This window comes from Etheostoma cragini, chromosome 11 (genome assembly GCF_013103735.1).
Source record: "Etheostoma cragini isolate CJK2018 chromosome 11, CSU_Ecrag_1.0, whole genome shotgun sequence".
In the NCBI taxonomy this organism is placed as follows: Eukaryota; Metazoa; Chordata; class Actinopteri; order Perciformes; family Percidae; genus Etheostoma; species Etheostoma cragini.
In genome coordinates, this window is record NC_048417.1 from 7,811,793 (window position 1) to 7,829,295 (window position 17,503).

General features: G+C 38.1%; 1 protein-coding gene and 1 long non-coding RNA gene across 2 annotated transcripts in view; one reads left to right on the forward strand and one right to left on the reverse strand.

The window, feature by feature from the left end:
• The window catches only part of LOC117952594, a 15,737-nt gene extending 1,946 nt beyond the window's left edge, over positions 1–13,791 (forward strand). The window contains exon 2 of the long non-coding RNA XR_004658458.1: positions 13,758–13,791. This is a non-coding gene — a long non-coding RNA (uncharacterized LOC117952594). The remainder of the gene's footprint in view (positions 1–13,757) is intronic.
• pdia5 (protein disulfide isomerase family A, member 5) overlaps positions 5,135–17,503 on the reverse strand; it is a 50,218-nt gene continuing 37,849 nt past the window's right edge. Inside the window, exons 15-17 of the mRNA XM_034884993.1 lie at positions 15,049–15,119; positions 9,451–9,585; positions 5,135–7,230 (exon numbers count right to left, since the gene is read on the reverse strand). Coding sequence (XP_034740884.1) covers positions 7,150–7,230; positions 9,451–9,585; positions 15,049–15,119 — 287 coding nt within the window. The 3' untranslated portion in view covers positions 5,135–7,149. The remainder of the gene's footprint in view (positions 7,231–9,450; positions 9,586–15,048; positions 15,120–17,503) is intronic.

A 17,503-nucleotide genomic window follows, 5' to 3' on the forward strand; every position in this document is an offset into this window, starting at 1 on the left:
ATCTATTCAATTATATTGCGTGTCACTTTGTTGCCATAATTTTTTTAAGTAACCAATGGTCACATTTTTTACAGTGTACTTCTACATTTCAGAGGTAAACAGTGTACTTTTTACCCCACTATATTGATCTGTCAGCTTTAGTTAGACTACTAGTTACTTTCCAAATTAGGATTTTTCCACACAAACACATGTAGTATAAAAAATACGATGTTATATCATAAATTAAACAACCCAATAACAGTGACATTTTCAATGCAGGAACTTTACTTGTAACAGAGTATTTTAACAGAGTGCTATTAGTACTTTTACTTAGGTAAAGGATCTGAATACTTTCCTCCACTGCTGCAATCCAAAAAAGTGGGTAGACAGGAAATAGTGTGCTACTGCAGTATATATCTCTTCAACTGAGCCATTTGATGTAATATTCATGAGCTTGTTAACATTATGATAGATACCATGTTTCATAATTTAAATTTTCATTATATTTTGGTTACATTTTATTCTCTCCTCTCTACTTGCTCCAGTTGCTACTTTCCCACTGAAAAAATTAGGCGTTCTTCCAAGCATCTAAGGCTGAGATTTTCTTTTATGTTAAAATTAAAATAACATAAAAAATGAATAATGCGTACCCAGATCCTGCCAGGCTTTAGTGCTCTTCTCAGACCTGAAATAGGCCATCGTCTGGCATCAGCATTTTTTTTTCCTATTTTCACCCATTTCCTGTTAGAATATGGAAGAAGACACAACTGTAGCAAGAGGAAATAAAAACAAACAGAGATGGTTAGTGGCCTCATCGTTCACACATACCTATGTAATCTCCCCAGAGCCCAGGCAATGTGTCAGCCTAAAGGGATCTTCTCAGTACCCTCAAGGTGTGTGTGGTGTGTGTGTGTGTGATAAAGACAGACATGTAGAGTGAAAGTGGATGATGGATGTCTGCTGCTGCTGACAAGTTGATGAATAGCCACAGGTCTCAGCCAGTGTTTAGTGCAGAGGGTGTCAGGTATGAGGAAGGCAGTGTCGTCATTCACAGTGACACAGTCTAAACAGAGGTGCAAACACATCAGCATTCAAATGCATCAGCGCCATTTGTCTCTTTCTCAGGATGTCGTCATTATATATTTCAACTTTGAGCATAGCAATTCTTGATAAGTATGACATTTTAAAAAAATATATCCGTAGTTATTGCATAATATTTTCTTCAACTGCAGGATTTTGACGTTTTCTTTAAACAGGAAATCTATTAAATGTCATTTTTAAGGACCACCTTGAGTGAGAATCACTTTAATAATAAGACTAACAGCCTAAAGCCTCAGTAATTGTCATTCACGATTGCAATGTTCATTACACCTAACCATAAAAAAAATGTTGGACAGTGCAAGAAACATACTGACAATATTAGATGTCATTGTGGTGCTAAAAAGAAGGTAATAAGGTCACGAGAATCCAAAGATTTTATACTCTGTGTGAATATGCCTAGCAAAACCACTAAGAAACACCGTCTGTGGAACATGAATATTCAAATCAATTTTCATGCCAACATGTCCTAGTTGCTGACCTAGTATTCTACTCTGGACCAAAATGCAACTAACAGAAAAATGGCAATGCACATTGATCTGATATATTTCATCTGTTTAAATTAGATCAGAAGAGCTATTATTAAAGGAGAACTCAACTGATTTTACAAGATTGTTTTAGTCGTCATGGGTAGTACTATGAAAACAGTTGTGTTCTCCTGTTTTGGAGGAGGTATGTGAATTAAAGTCTGGTGAAAACACTGTTATAGCAGCATATAACAGTCCTTGGTGTTGGATGCATGTGTTCAACAAAATCATATGGTTGTAATAATGGGGTGTCCACATGGTTTTGATTTGAATTCTATACACCTAACAGAGAGCCTGTATTGCAAAGTTGAGGCTTAGACTTTAAATGTCATGGTCATTTAGTAGACAGTGTGGGTCTTACACTAAAAAATGCATTATGGGAAATGTATTACAGCCTCTGGTGCACCAGATTTAATCATTCTTTTTAAATTAGTCTCTTGAGAACTCCATCATGGAGTTGAGTGCTTCAAATATTGATTCTTTTCTCTGGCATTGTGCTGCAAGTATGTAGCTTTAAAAAACAAATCAACTTTGAAGTATTTCCAAGACTAAACAACAGAAGCTAATTTATATAAAGTCTTAATAGTTATTAGATCAAGAATCATGTCTGTAGAGTATTTACACTTATATAATAAGAAAAAAAATCATTCAAGTCCATTTGATGGTGGTGTCAATTATATGAAAGTGGTGAATGATACAGCATCTTCAGTATGGGGAAAATGGGAGTCTTGAACAGAATTCACCATAAATTACCTAAGTAAATAATGGACTTTAAAAGAATGTATCAGCTGTACAGAAGTTCACATGTAAAGTTGTATAGCCTCCAGTGGCCAAATTAGATTCACTGCACAGAAAGCACTCCATTTTTATCTTAAAGGTAATTTAAGATCAGAAACTCTGACAAACTAAACAACAGTCAGTTACTATTTGACAATTGTCATAAGGATTTCCATAAATTTGCAGAAACATCTATTGATGTTGTTTGGTAAGAAGCTATTCATTTAAAAGCCTGTTCATTTTCTGACATTTTCACGGTAAAGTTCTGATGGATTTCCTGAACCTTAATCTACAGAGTTCCATCAAAACCATCATAAAAGGGATGTCTTTTATTTCAGCGTTGACTGGCAGCTCCACTGAATAGCACAGCGTTAAACATATGGATCTTTCTGTAAAGGACGCAAATCATTTTGATTACTGCCTCATGAGAATCGAGCAAAAGAAAATCTTTATCTCTCCCAAGAACAGACTCAAAGGTCTATTTATTTCCTTCGCTTGTGGTGTTTAACCAATTAGTCTGTAGCATTGGCATATTGAATGGTAAAAAAGTGACATGATACAGTACAGAAAAGACCAACAAAAAAAACAATAGGGTGTTTCTTTTTAATAATGCATCTGTAAAACGTAGGGCCATGTGTGGGCTTTTGTGCTATGTATGTATGTATATACATATAACATAATGACGACACAAAGAACAGAGGTTTGGTAGAGGACGGTTAGGTGGGTGAAGGCAGAGTGCAGATTGAAGTTACAGAGATAAACGGCGCAAAACACAATTATCCATAAACGTAAAATGGTTTCTGTTAAGGTGCTTGCATCCGTCCAGACCTTGACTTTGTAGATTAACAACCCTCTGCCCTCCATTTCTTATACTCATTATGCACAGGTAAAATGCTCATCCTTGTCCTCCAAGAAAACCCACAAAGAAACAATGAAGCAATGCAAACAGGGAAAAGTTCCTCACCCCTTTTAAAAATCCTCTAAAGCTAAATTTGGATTGAGAGGGTATTTCTGCGGTCACAGGGAGAAATCTGTCCTATATGGCTCATCGCTGCATTCGTCCCAACAACAGCACTATCTAAGCAGACAGCATGGCCTACAAACTAAAAACACTGAACCCAAAAACCCCACTCCAAGTCACTTTTCAGCTTAAAGCAAGCCTCGAAGTAGGTGAAATGAGGATGGACTCCACACAGGTTTCCCAGGACCTTGATCTTAAAAGTAATATTTTAAAACATTCAACATGGTTGTCAATTTGGAAATACAGGCATGAGATTTTCACTGACCAGAAGTCACTTTTAGGTCCAGTTCCATTTCTCATATAGTAAACTCATCATTGTCAGATCTGCTGAGGGATCCATTTGTTTTTCTTCTGAGATGCAGAATGAGAAAAATGTCAGAATAAACAGTCAAAAAACTGCTTTCACCAGGATGTCCAACAGCTCAGCAAACAGACAAGGTCAACTTCTATTTATTTTATTGTGCCAGCAGGACAGCCTGGTGTTGTTTGTGTATCTTAAAATAACATTTAAACATCTTCTGTTCTCAGATTCTGGATATTCTTCAGTGCTATGTCAAGGAACAGATTATCATATGCATGTCTACAGTGTCTAATTTTGCTATGTGGAATTTGAGCAGTGTTTTCTAATTTTCTACACACGAAGAGTCTCACACTAAAACACTGGTCACGAAAGTAATCGCAGTGGAAACAAAGTAACTAAAAGTGACTGTCACAATGTTGAAACTATTGTCTTTTATTTCTCTTTTTCCCTTTTATTTATTATTTTTAGCGTTGGTCAATTGCTACTACATCTGTTTTAGAAAAGTTGTTTATTCTTAGTAATCCCATCCATTACTCCAGTAGACAAAACAAAGTCTGGATTCTACAGCCAAGCTAGCTGCTCTATAGCAACAGAGCAGAGCTTTGAGCTATAAATGTTGCATGCAAACTTGTTCATAATAACACGTTTACCATCTTAGTTTTGCATGATAAACAATGTACAGATGAGGCTGGTGGCAATGTAATTTCTTCTGCAGTTATTGTCATAAACCAAGTATTGGATACATACATTTTTACCTAATTAGATGGAAAGTCAGAAGATCACCAGTTATTACAATTTATCCTGAATGTGTAGAATCCAATCGATCGAATAGTTGTAGAGTAACGTTGCTGTAGATCAACGTGGTGGACTGAACAACTAACCAATATTGCCATGCCTAGAGCCACACCCCTGATGTGGTAAAAAAAAAAAAAGTATTCAATAAAAAAAAAAAAAAACTCAAAGATGTGTACACTGCATAAAAACAAGTGAAAAATCATTTTGGAAATTTATTTATTTTATCTTGCAAGGTCCTTACTCCAAGGGGAAAACAGTACGTATGGCTGGGCACAGAAAAATCAATAACGGAAACAATGACTTCTTGGCATTAAGTGTGACAAATTCCCCACACAACATGGATACCGTTGGGACACGGCAAATAAAAGTAATGGTTTCCCCTCGAGAAGGGAATGAACATCTAATTACAGAGATATGTCAACACCTAATTGTGTAAAGCTCTCTTTCAAAATGCTCTTGCACACCATGAAATGTCAAATTGAACACAAAAAAGTGTTTGGTGCCAGCCGGAACATTTGAAACTGTTTTACTTCAAATGAGTCCATTAAAAACCACAATGATAATGTTTAACATGAAATGGTTCAGTAACATCTACTGACAATACGTCTTACTAAATACACAGAAAAAGGACAATTGTTTTTTTTTTTACTTGGGATAGAAATGTAAACAATATTAAATTTGGCGACTAGGGCTAAAAAATATTAAGCTGGAATGCAAAATTACAAACTAACAAACTAGTTCCCTTTAATTGTGTTTCGCTATCCCTGAGAACCTTATTTTTAATGAAAGAAACCAAAGTCTTGAATAATAAAACAAAAGTTCAGCTACAGATAAGCTTTTTAAATCTTTATAGTGGCCATAAAAGTAAAGACCATGGTGTTATGCTGCCAGAAGTGGGAGGGGTCTGGAGACTTCACTTACTTAATTTTTCTGTAGTGTACTATGACTTAATCCCTTGCAGTATGATGGAAGGCATGGGAGAGCACTGTCCAAGGTAACTCAAGCAGAGCAAATTCCAGGCCAAGGCATGATGGCAGGCAGACACAGATCAAGACAAAACAGTTGGGACTGAGTACTGTCATTTTGGCTCCTTGGTGTCATTCAGTTTAGCAAAGGTGGCGGAAACACGGGGGTAGCCTTAAAGCCTCTGAAAACCCACAAAGGTGTTTTCAGTTATTCTGGCTGAGTAGACTCTTTTAAGGTTACAAGTCGGCCGGAGTTTTGATGGCAACTTATTAGGTCGCAAATTCTTTCCACCATGAAGGATGAGAAAGTTGTCATGTGTACCGCCCTAACAGGTCAACAGCATTAACACTGGACTCAGGAAGATGTCTATCACTCAGTCTAACCACACCCACACAGTCCGGGAAAAGGTCCAATCACCCACAATAATCGCAAACACCAGTGTGGGTGTTCAGGGCCTTTAAACCAAAACCCTGCCCAAAGTGTAAAGCACAGGTCCGAGTTATTCCAGCATTTCCCTGAACAATGTGTAAATGCAGATTAGGGTGGATATGGGATATAAGGTGGAATCCACGATTACTTAAGAGCACAGAAGTAAGATTTATGATTTAGACATTTTATGATCTTCATGCAATATTTGGCCTCCATACTGTACTTGAGCATCTACCATGCTTACTGTATGTAAATTAGCCCTACCTCTGTTAAAATCACAACATCTCTGATTGTTGCTTTTTGGACATTTGGAAATGTACAAAGCATGAAAATATCAAGAGATGCGCAAGAAATATTTGGCATTTCATGTCTAGTTTTTTTTTCTTCTACGCTGACATGCTCTGGTCCATGATGGGAATCGTAAGGGCACCAGGCCTATGATTGCCTTCCACTTTTACATACTCCAGTGAGTTTTCATTTGATATCTTTAAGGCCACCGTTTTAAGCCAACAACAATTTTTAAGTTCTTTCTAAAAGCAAAACTTATCATTATGAGAGCAAGGAACCATCCAGAGTATTGACCCTTTGGCCATGATTTCATTGCTACAGTACCTTATTACTAAAGTAGCACTTCATATTTTACTGTTGGAGCTTAGGCTTTATTAAATGCAGTTATCTCTCAACTGATCTGTGGGGATAACAAAGCAATATTCTGGATGGTTCTGGACTTAAGACATGAAGGTGTACCATGACATGAAGGTGTACCAACAGGTGTATCTTTCTAGAGACAGAGCAGGGTTGATGGGACTGGATTTGGAGCCCTATGGAGTGACAGACAGTGCAGCCTCCACCTTTTAACTATTGACGCCCACAACCACGGGTGTCAATCCGTTACACAGACCCCCGCAAAGCTACGCAGGGGTCAGCATTGCATAGATAACGTATAGGGTGTAGCTTTTCACATATTTAGTCACAGTGTTTAGGCAAAAAAAAGAAAAGAAATCACTTTTTTTGTCAATGTATTTTTCTGCCCATCAGAATATCCATGAAAAAGAAGTCTGAAGTGGTCGGTCTCACTGTAGGTACTCTGTTGGTATTTTTACAAATGTGATCACCACGGTATAAAAAATTGCCTTTCGCTGAGGTCATCAAGTCTCCCACGTCAGTGCTGATTGGGCCCTTGCCAGGGTCAAGGGTCACAGTGCAATGACACACTGTGCAGTGCAACTCCCCCTCCCTGCACCTGCACGCCACCCTCAGAGCTCCTCCTTTCTCTTGACAACCTTTTCCTGATCACGTCCTCTTAGGCTGCGCATGAAACCGATGAAGCCCGCCTCCTGTGGAGAGAGGGACATATGGTAAAGTACAAGGTTCAGGGATCATTTGACAACCTGAAGCAATTATTGGGAGTTCTGTCTTGAAATGCCTTTTTTGTAATCTAACTGGGATCAGACTACTGCCATTAAACATGATCTCGTTCTTAACTTGGCCTGTCAGCGTGGAGACAAAAGATGCAAACACAGAATCCAAATTTTATTGCTATATTCAAGGTCAATCTTCTTAGCCCTATCTGTAATATTAATACATTTTTACAGTGCATTTTTACAGTACATTAATACAGTGCTACAATTAATAGGGAGTTAAAACAGTTTCCAGAGTATGATACAATTGTTAGCAATAATAAAACACCATAAAACTAAAAATTAAAACAATGACTGTTTAAAAGGCCTTTATATATATTGAGATCTGCCTGCAAAATTCTCTTCAGCCAATTGTCTAATACTCAACTTAAAGTTGGCTTGATCTGTGTGCATGACCCTGGTTACTGACTGTCCTTTTTGCCATAAATAATTCAATTAACATAATTTGTTTTCTCCCCTTGTAGTGGAATTGCAATAGTTGCATTTATAAATAAATAAATGAAAAATAGTGTGCTTTATAGGTTTAAAGTACACCTATACAGCACACTTTTCAACAGTGAGAAGGTTTAGGTGCACATTTAGTCCGTGAATGGAAAACAGAGAAACCTGGTTCTTTACATTTTATGTATTTAGGATTCTATTTATATCCGGTTTGCCTTATCTGCATCTCTGACTCCCCCACATTTACCCACTGTGTCATTTCTGTACCATCTTGAGTTCTCTCTGTCAGTGTGTTTACATGCAGTTTAAAAAAACGATCATATTCGGGTTATGGCAATACCTCGATTTCTCAAACACCTTTACCTTGGTTAAAATCAGAGTTCTCATAACCCGGTTAACAGACCTCAAAACTCCTTTTGGTATTCCTGCATGTATAAACCTTAACCGAATTATGGTGGGGTCAAGTGTCTCCACATGCTTCATACTGACGCTCACCACTCCGATGGAGCGAGTTTTACTCCAAAATAATCCGTCAGCGCAATATGTTACTATGGTCATTTAAAAAGAAGAAGAAAAAAAAAAAGTTGCTGGATATTGGCAGGCCAATCTCAAATGTTTTGAGGGAGAGTGCAATTGGCATGCTGACTGCAAGAATGTTCACCAGAGCTGTTGCCCGTGAATCAAATGTTCATTTCTCTACCATAATCCGTCTCCAAAGGCGTTTCAGAGAATTTGGCAGTACATCCAACCAGCCTCACAATTGCCGACCACGTGTAACCACACCAGCCCTGGACCTCCACATCCAGCATCTGAGAGCAGCCACCCGGACAGCTGCTGCAACAATCTGTTTTTTGCATAACCAAAGAATTTTTGCACAACCTGTCAGAAACCATCTTGGGGACGCTCGTCATCCTAATCGGGGTCTCGACCTGACTGCAGTTTGTCATTGTCACCAACTTGAGAGGTCAAATGCTTAATTTGATGGTCTCTGTCACTTTGGAGAGGTGTTCTCTTCATGAATAAATTCCACTTTACACTGTACAGGGCGGACGGCAGACAGCGTGTACGGCGTTGTGTGGGTGAGCAGTTTCCTGATGTCAACGTTGTGGATCGAGTGGCCAATGGTGGGGATGGGGGTGGGTTTATGGCACAGCCAGGCATATGTTATGGACAACGAACTTAGGTGCATTTTTTTGATGGCATGTTGAAAAAATCCTCCTCATCGGACATGCCACCCATTGAGTATGTTTGGAATGCTCTGGATCAGCGTATACGCGTGTTCCAGGTCCTGCCAATATCCAGAAACTTTATCTTTTTTACTGACTGGTTTTTGGTCCCTGGTCTGACTCTTGAACTCAAAGGCAAAATCATTTGAATTCTGAACCCATGCACACTGCAGGATAGCAGCTACTGACAGACTAAACTGACACTCCGTTACCTTAGAAGTCTTTTTATGGCTAAAATAATATTCTAATTAGGCTTTGGGGAGTCCAAGGCTTAGTCAGAGATGCTTATGTATGCAGATTATTTACTATATGTTGGGAGTATGTAACTAAACTGGTTATGGGGTTTATACGGTCCAGCTTACTTTTTTACCAAAGAAAAAAGAGAAATTCTCATTATGTGTTTAGTGTGTTAAAATCTTGTAAGACTGTATGAAAAAAAGTACAAGGTGAGATATGCAGCACCACTTACCCCACGATCTCCATTGTATTTTTCCACAAACTTGCCATAGTTGTAGTGGTTAAATGTTGGGTAGCCCTCTACTCCTTCCTGCTTACAAAGCTCTTGGTTTTGTCCTTTTGTACAGTCAACAGCGGCGTACACAATCTAAGGAAAAATGGTGAAATCACCTTCAGTGTGCTGTTATACAAAATATAATTCAACATAGAGCTAAAGATTTTTGTATAGGCATTTGACATTCTACCTCATTAGATGAATGGAGTGGGAGTTGACCTTAAGAAGATCAAACTGTAAAACATTATACTATTTAAAGTGTATTAAATCAACTGCTCTTATTATTACCAAATCTTAATGTTCACATTTTGTTTTTGTTTCGAGTCATCCAATCTCAAACTCATTAAATAATTTTTATAATGAACATTGTTAGCAAATTGGCATACTTCACAACATGAACTGTAAGTGGGTTGAAACTCTGTAGGAAGCCTTATGTTTGAGGAGAAGTTGAGAAACAAAAAGTTCTGGCTATTTTTACTGATGACAAAAACAATGCTAACCGTAAACGCTGACCATGATCAAGTTTAAAGCTCCATTAAAATCCAGGCAGCCTAAAACTAAATCTGAGCCCTGGTTAACAACATGACTCATGCTGTCGGACGTGAGTGCCGTAGAGCTGAGCACAAGTGGAAGAACGACAAACTTCAGGTGTCTTTTCACATGTTGAGGGACTGCTGGCGTCATTATCAGGAAACTGTGAAAGATGCTAACAGAAAACATTTCTCAGATACGATTCTTGTCAAACTGTCACAAACCTCATGTTTTGTTTGAAACTATTGACTCATAGTGACTCAATTAAAGGCCTTTCTAAAAGAACATAGTATTCTATAGGTTTTTCAATCCGGTTTAAAAAGGTTGCACAGCACAGAATCAGCTCTTTAAAAAGTTTTTAATGATATATTTTTAGCTACTGATTCTGGTGACTGTGTTATCCTTGTGTTTTTACTTGTGTTATGTTATATTTCTTTTTGTATTTTTTCTGTACAGCACTTTGGTTAACTTTGGTTGTTTTAAAGTGCTTAACAAATACAGTTGGACTGGATAATGTAGGTACTCATTTAGTCTGCCTGTGAACAAAACTGCGACATCTTTTGGCTCCCACAACCGTTGGAGAGCAAGTTTATATTTTAATCTATTTCTCAGTTATATACTTCAGTAACAATGATTTTAATTCACAGCCGGCATTTTTATTGTTTTGGGTTAATTAGTTATTGTTTCAGTGCACTCACTATATTTTCAAAACAAATAAATTTAAATTGTGGATCAATACTACAACAAATGTGCACACAGGATATTACAAGAGAATGTAATAGAGAACTCAATATTTACTAAACTGTATAGTGGTAATTTACAACGAGCGCATGCGTGGATTCAGCGGTTGTGGCAACAAGCAGGCTCAACCCATTCTCCTTTTCCAAATTTAGACCACTAGTGTCTCTCCAGGATGGAACTAATGGCTGATGCATTGCTGTTCAGCTAAACCATTTGGAGTGGGTGGGTGGGGTTGGTGGGAAATCCCACAACAATCACTCCTACATAAAAACAACAAGGGAGATTTATGTTCCAAGGCTGTTGCATCGATTAGTGACAAGCTGCCCCAATGAGGCGTAAATGCCGCCTCACTGATACATGGCGCACTCAGCGTGTCCTTTTGGACAGCTGAAATGTCACCCTCTTTCAGGGTGCTGAGCGCTGCACATTGAACTTGTCATGGCCAAATAATCGCTCCCCGTCCATCTGACTGCTCGAGCTGAATGTGGAAATGACAGATCTGCTGCGGAAGGAAAACATATCTGACACTTTCTCTGTGCACCCAACCACGAGGCGATGCTCAAAGACTCTTGTCCTAATTACAAAATACAAGTGCCTCTTGTTTTTTTCCCCCATGCAAATACAAATACTCAAATGTTGAGAATCTGCATAGGCATCAACATATTGTTAGATGACTACACTCATGTTGAGTGTTGGCTTCGTCTGCAACAGCAGCACAGACATCTGTGAACAAGAAAGGAGAAGAGGGAAACAATTCTCTTCTTCAGACAGAGTGAATAAAGGGATATTCTTCTTTTATGGTCTGTTAATCAGGTGTCTTAACCTAGGGCTCAATATGCTCCCACACGAGTATTTGATGGACTTGCTGTAAGCTGTGTCAGCAGGACTGAGGTGTTTCACCTTTGAAAAAGGAAAAATAAAAAGAGAAAATTAGCAGACAACACTGCCCAAAATTATTATATCCTTTTTGTTTCTGGGAAATTCGCCAATAGATACTGTTGACAATGTGTAATTCTTTCTATATTTGCCTACCTCTAAGTTAGTTTGAGATACAGAGAGTACCCTGAGCAGCTGTAACAGCAGCTGCAACGAGGGACGTGATGTAACCACCGACTCCATCCAACTGCTCATCCCTGTGTGTAATCAATCAGAGTTGCTGTGAATTGCCAGGAGAAAATGAAGTCGTACAGCCGCTGTTCTTTAAAGGTCTACAACCAATTCCGTTATTATTCCATCTTCAAGTGACGGAGGGCCACATCATTTTTTGATTAAGTGAAATACGGTGGTACTGCATATTACCAGTTGGCTTGGTCTTAATCCACCAGCATCACACTGACGAGTGGAGCAGTAATCAAATTGTATTGATGAACTCTGACCTAGTACTGTTCTCATAACAAAGTTCCTATGCTTATAGTAATAAACATGGAGGTCTGCAAATCTGGTGCTTAAGTAAATCAAGGAATATTTAAATTAACCAGCATTAGTTATATTAGAAGGTAGACAATGTCATTTTGAAAGACAAAGTAACACACTTTCTGTTTTATTTATCTATTTATTCCTGTATGATACATAGTGAAGCTGCCATACAGGCCCCATTGCGCTCAATTAAAAACAATAAATTAACACAGCAATGTGACAGAGGCGAAGTACTCAAATCTACTTTCAAATTCCTTTTTACTTTTAAATCAAGCCAAAAAAATATTTCATACTTGGGTGTTTAAAAAAATAATTTTTAGACAACATTCCTAGGCTCTTTATAGATTTTTTATGGTTTGTACAGGGTTCACCTCAAAAACTTAAGAAATTATATATAATGTACATTACATCTAAAAGGGAGAGATGTGCTGTTATATATATATATATATATATATATATATATATATATATATATATATATATATATATATATATATATATATATATATATATATATATATATATATATATATATATATATATATATATATATATATATATATATATATATATATATTAATGCTGTTTATTTGGTTCAGTATAGTTCAATTATTACAGTATATATTGGATTGGTTTCACTCTAACTTAAGTTTAACCTCATAAAAGAGGGTGTATCATTGTGTCTGTAATGTGATGCAAGTCATGTTGAAATGGGACTCTACTTGTGCAAAACCATTAAACATTTATCGTTTAAAAGGAAGTAGCAGTGTTACAGAAAGTTTAAGTCTCCATTTAATGGGGTGTTTAAGTGTGCACTGTTTAGCTGCATTACGTACAAAAAAACAATTCACAGGTAGAAAATCTATATTGCTAAAAACTCAAAAATACATGTCTTTGACTTGGGTCTGAATCAAGGATGGGAAAGAAAAAAATCCAATTAGCACCATGGACCTGGTCAGTATATTTTTTGTTTTGTATATTAACCTAACAGATACTGTAACAGCATCAAGGCAGGTCATGTTGGGCAAATCCTTGAAAATGTATCCAATTCTCAGATGAAGCAGTTTTCTTATTACAGCGGCAACAGGCAGCTTTTTTTAGTCAATGTGCGACTTTAATGCTGCTATTGATAAAAAATTAGAGGAGAACACAAACACCCTGGAACAAACACTGCACACAGCTTCACTGCTGTTATACAGCACAGAATGTGGAGTTCTAATGGTTTGTGTCTTCAAACCTGGAGCTAAGCTTGTTTGTCTTTGGTAAATGAGGCGAGGGCAGTTAATAGACTGTGATCAACATCAGCCTGGTACTATACGCTGGGGCTCGGCTTTGTAAATAAAGAGGATTGCCAAGTAAACACATGCCCAGTTCTCAAGATTTATTCTTGTTCAAACACAACTTCACACCTCCACTGACCACTGGAGGGACAATGATAGGGAAGATATCTTAAACCTCTGCATTTACATAACTTTCACAGATATGAGGGTCCCCTAGTTTGGCAGCTTGTGGAAGTTTCATCATACTGATTCAGACATAGCTGGTAAAGCAGTGCCAAAGTGCCTTAAACTGTTGAGGGTGCTGCTATATGATGGAGAAAAAAAAAAAAAAAAGCCTTTTCTCTTAAAATCTATGGCCATTTTAAGAATCATTAATTAAAGACATATCAAAGCCTATGCTAGATTAACGCCCCGGCATCACAGTCTGAGTCAAACACTTTTTTTCTTCTTTTTTTTACAGTCAATGTTAGAACTATTATTTTTCACTGTATTGCAAAGACAACGTATTGTTTACATTGTGGAGGACATACTGATATTTTATTGCTGATGATGAAATCAACAAAAAGGCACTTATGAGTTGTTGAAGTTGCAGCTGGAGGGCAATTAGGGACATTTTCATATCATCTGTTGAGGTTTAATGTTGCCCAGAAAAATTACAAAGGGTTGCCTCAGCAAAATGGATGACTAAGTTGTTACTAAGAGGACACATCACTGTTTCGAATCATCTGCCAATGAATTTTGAAAAATTCCAAAGAAATGAGAGAGCAGCATTTCCTGAGCACTATTGGAACAATGTGCTGTTAACAATAAGCATGTAAATGAAACTATTAAATAAAAAAAAACTAAAAATTTAACCTTTTTTTAAGGTGAGTGTCACTAAATGATGATAAATCGTAGCTCAGAGTATTACCAGACACACGGCCAATTTCTTTCAGGGTGCGTGTGTGTGTGTGAGTGAATGAGTCACACAAGGAGATTTGGAAATACTGAGCCCTGCAGTCAGAGGGTATTAACAGAGAAGAGCAGGAGAGGGAGTGTGTCAAGACACAAGTGCTGAGGGAAAGGAGTGAAAGGGAGTAGAGATGATGGAGGACAAGCGTGTCCTGTTGCGACTGCATGTACCTCCAATAACCCTAAAGCCCCAAGTGTGTCGAAGATTTGATTTGACTGTGCGCGCTTTAGCTAAGTGGTCAAATTCCTAACTGACAAATATTAGGAAAGAGTTAGAATGAGTTGCACGTTTTTTACTTTTCAGGACACAACTGTTTAAAGGTGTTTCCAGACATTTACGGTAGCGTGTGCAATCAGTGGCTGCAATCACTCTGCACAACTCAATGCTCATTTCAGAACACCTGCTTATTTCATGAAACTCTTATTCGATACCGCTTGAGCAATCTAGAATCAAAAGGTTTTTAGTTTAGAGTATGGCTGTAACTGTCACGTAAGTCTGTAAAACAGCAGAGGCACATCCGTCTGTGTCGTTGATTGATGATGGATGATTTAGATTTAGCTTGAGGGATTTAAGCCCTCCACAACTGCTTGGTTTAAATGTGTGTATGTAACCGAGTGCGTAAAAAGCAACGCTAACCTTGCGGTCCTCTTTGAAGAGCTCTGCTGCCGTGGTGAAGTGGGGAACGGCGTTTTTACAGTGTGGACACCCTGGAAGAGGAACATATAGATGGGACAATATTACAGCTCACACATTTACATAGCATCTCACTTCACGTCCTAAACAGCACCTTACACAGGCATTAATACACATAGACATGACTCTACTAATATGCCCACATTCACAGATACAAAGAAAATCACATCATTGACTCAATCTCAAACATGCAGGTGTTTAGAGGTGTTAAGAGACGGTTCGCTGGTATGTTACGAGAGACTGTAAATCTCTTTATAGCCATCATAAACAAACCTTTCTGGATCTCTCTGCTCCAGCTCTCATTCACATACAATCAATACTTACACAAATACACAACAAGGACAACAGGTCACATTTAAGGAGCGCAGGTTCACCTCCAGTAGATGAGGCAATATGATCCAACTATACATGAAAGTTGACCAGGCTGTATGCTAACTATGAATCTGCAAGGAAAAGATTTTCTGATTCTAGCTACATCTTGGTAAGAAGAAGAGGATGTGTCTATGCAAGGCACTTACAGTCAAACGTTCTAACATCTTTTCCCTTTCTGTTAAAGTTTGACTTCCAGTAGATGCTGTTTGTAATTTTTCTTCTTTAGTTGCCAAAGTACCCAGTTGTTTGCCTGTTTATTACAATGAAACGGTTGTTGCTGCAATTTATTTCAAGTCGAATTGGAATGGTGAAAAGCGAAAAAGGCTAGAGCACCTCTTGAAGAAGAAAAAACATTTTGTTAGTTGGTGAATAGACAAAAGCTTTATTCCTTAGGGTCAAACTACTAGTCAATCAGCCCTTGACAAAGAGTTAGTGGCCGGAGCATTTTTTTCACAAGCAGTGGCTTTTTTCTCATAAGTTTACTAATACTAATTCTGACAGTGGGGTTGAGATTTACAGAGATGTTGTGGGCCAACTGTACAGTAGCTCCTGATCACTGCTGACTATTTGTACGGATGGGTTGGTTAATAGGTGGGTACCCAAACCTTACACTCATGTTTTTTATCACGTCATTCTAAAACCATGAGCAGTCTGCTGCTATGACACACTCCACTCTTTTAGTTTAAGGCTTTCAACCAGATTGGATTTGATCACAGACACAAGTGACACGTGAGGTCCAACACATCTAAAAAAAACTTTTCTTTATACAGTATGTAGTGCTCTAACAAAGATATAAGCCACTAAGTAGGAGATCATCCAAAAAGCATAACAGATTATTAAAATGTACTCATTTCAATTTATTTAAGCATTCTCAAAATATAAAAAATATATTCAGTTACCCATTGTTGATCCCACTGCAAATGGATTACAAAGGGTACAAGTGCAATGACGGATGGTAGCCACAGTTTTAATTGGGTGTTTTTTACTGTTGCCTGCGTACCCACAAGCATTCACATGCACATAACTCTACCTATGACTCAATTATACATCAGCTCTGCAACCGTCCATTTGCCTTTTCTGAGCTTCCTCTCAAAGCCAGTGTTCAACACAGCTCAGAAATCCATTTCCTACTAAAGTACCCTTTTAGCGGCAACATTAAATGGCCTTTTAAACCTTTAAAAGGTTTTGTTGCCATTCTGAAACTGATACATCAAAAGACACACCAGTGTGCCATTGGTTTCCCTAACAAGAAGAGAAGAGACCAACCAGGCAGGTCCCTGTAACAGTTCAAGGGTTGCATAGGCGTCACACAGTACGCCGAGTAGAATAAAGTTAGGTCTGCTATTGAAAACCCTTCCAGGCATGCCACTCTCATTACTCTTCTACCTGCACATTTCCCCTCACCTTTCTCATATTAATGACAGGCAGTGAGGTAGAGAGAAAGGCAAACAGGTAAATACAGAAAAAGAACAGTCTTTACACCATCTCTCATTTAAAAAAAAAAAGGCTGCAGAAGTAAGCAAAGCCATATTAATACTAACATTAAATGCACTAAAATGTTTGTATGGAACTGATTATCACTTGGTAGGTATTAAATTAGCTCATGCTTAAATTGACCACTGTACAAAAAACGACCATCAACTTCGTCCTTCCTGAGGTCAGGAAAGAGGTGGCGAGAGAGAGAAGAAAGATATGATGGCATTTAGGTTTTTGTTTAGGGTCAAAAACGCAGATTTGAGGGTCAAAGTTAACAACCCAAACCTTTGAAAAAGAACTGATAGTTCTGTCAAAAGCATCTGCAGCCTTGAAGTCTTAGCGTGCAGCTGCATCTCATCAAATTCTCTAAAAGACACAAGCTCCGTCACTACTAAGACACCAGTGAGAAGGGTGCTTCTTTGTAGAAGGAAGCACCAAAGGCCTCAACAGAGACAGCAGTACGTCTATGTGTGGCTCCTGTGTGGGTGTACGTGTAAATGTTTATCCCTCCCATCTAGGGCTGCACAACATTAGGAAAACGTTAAATTGC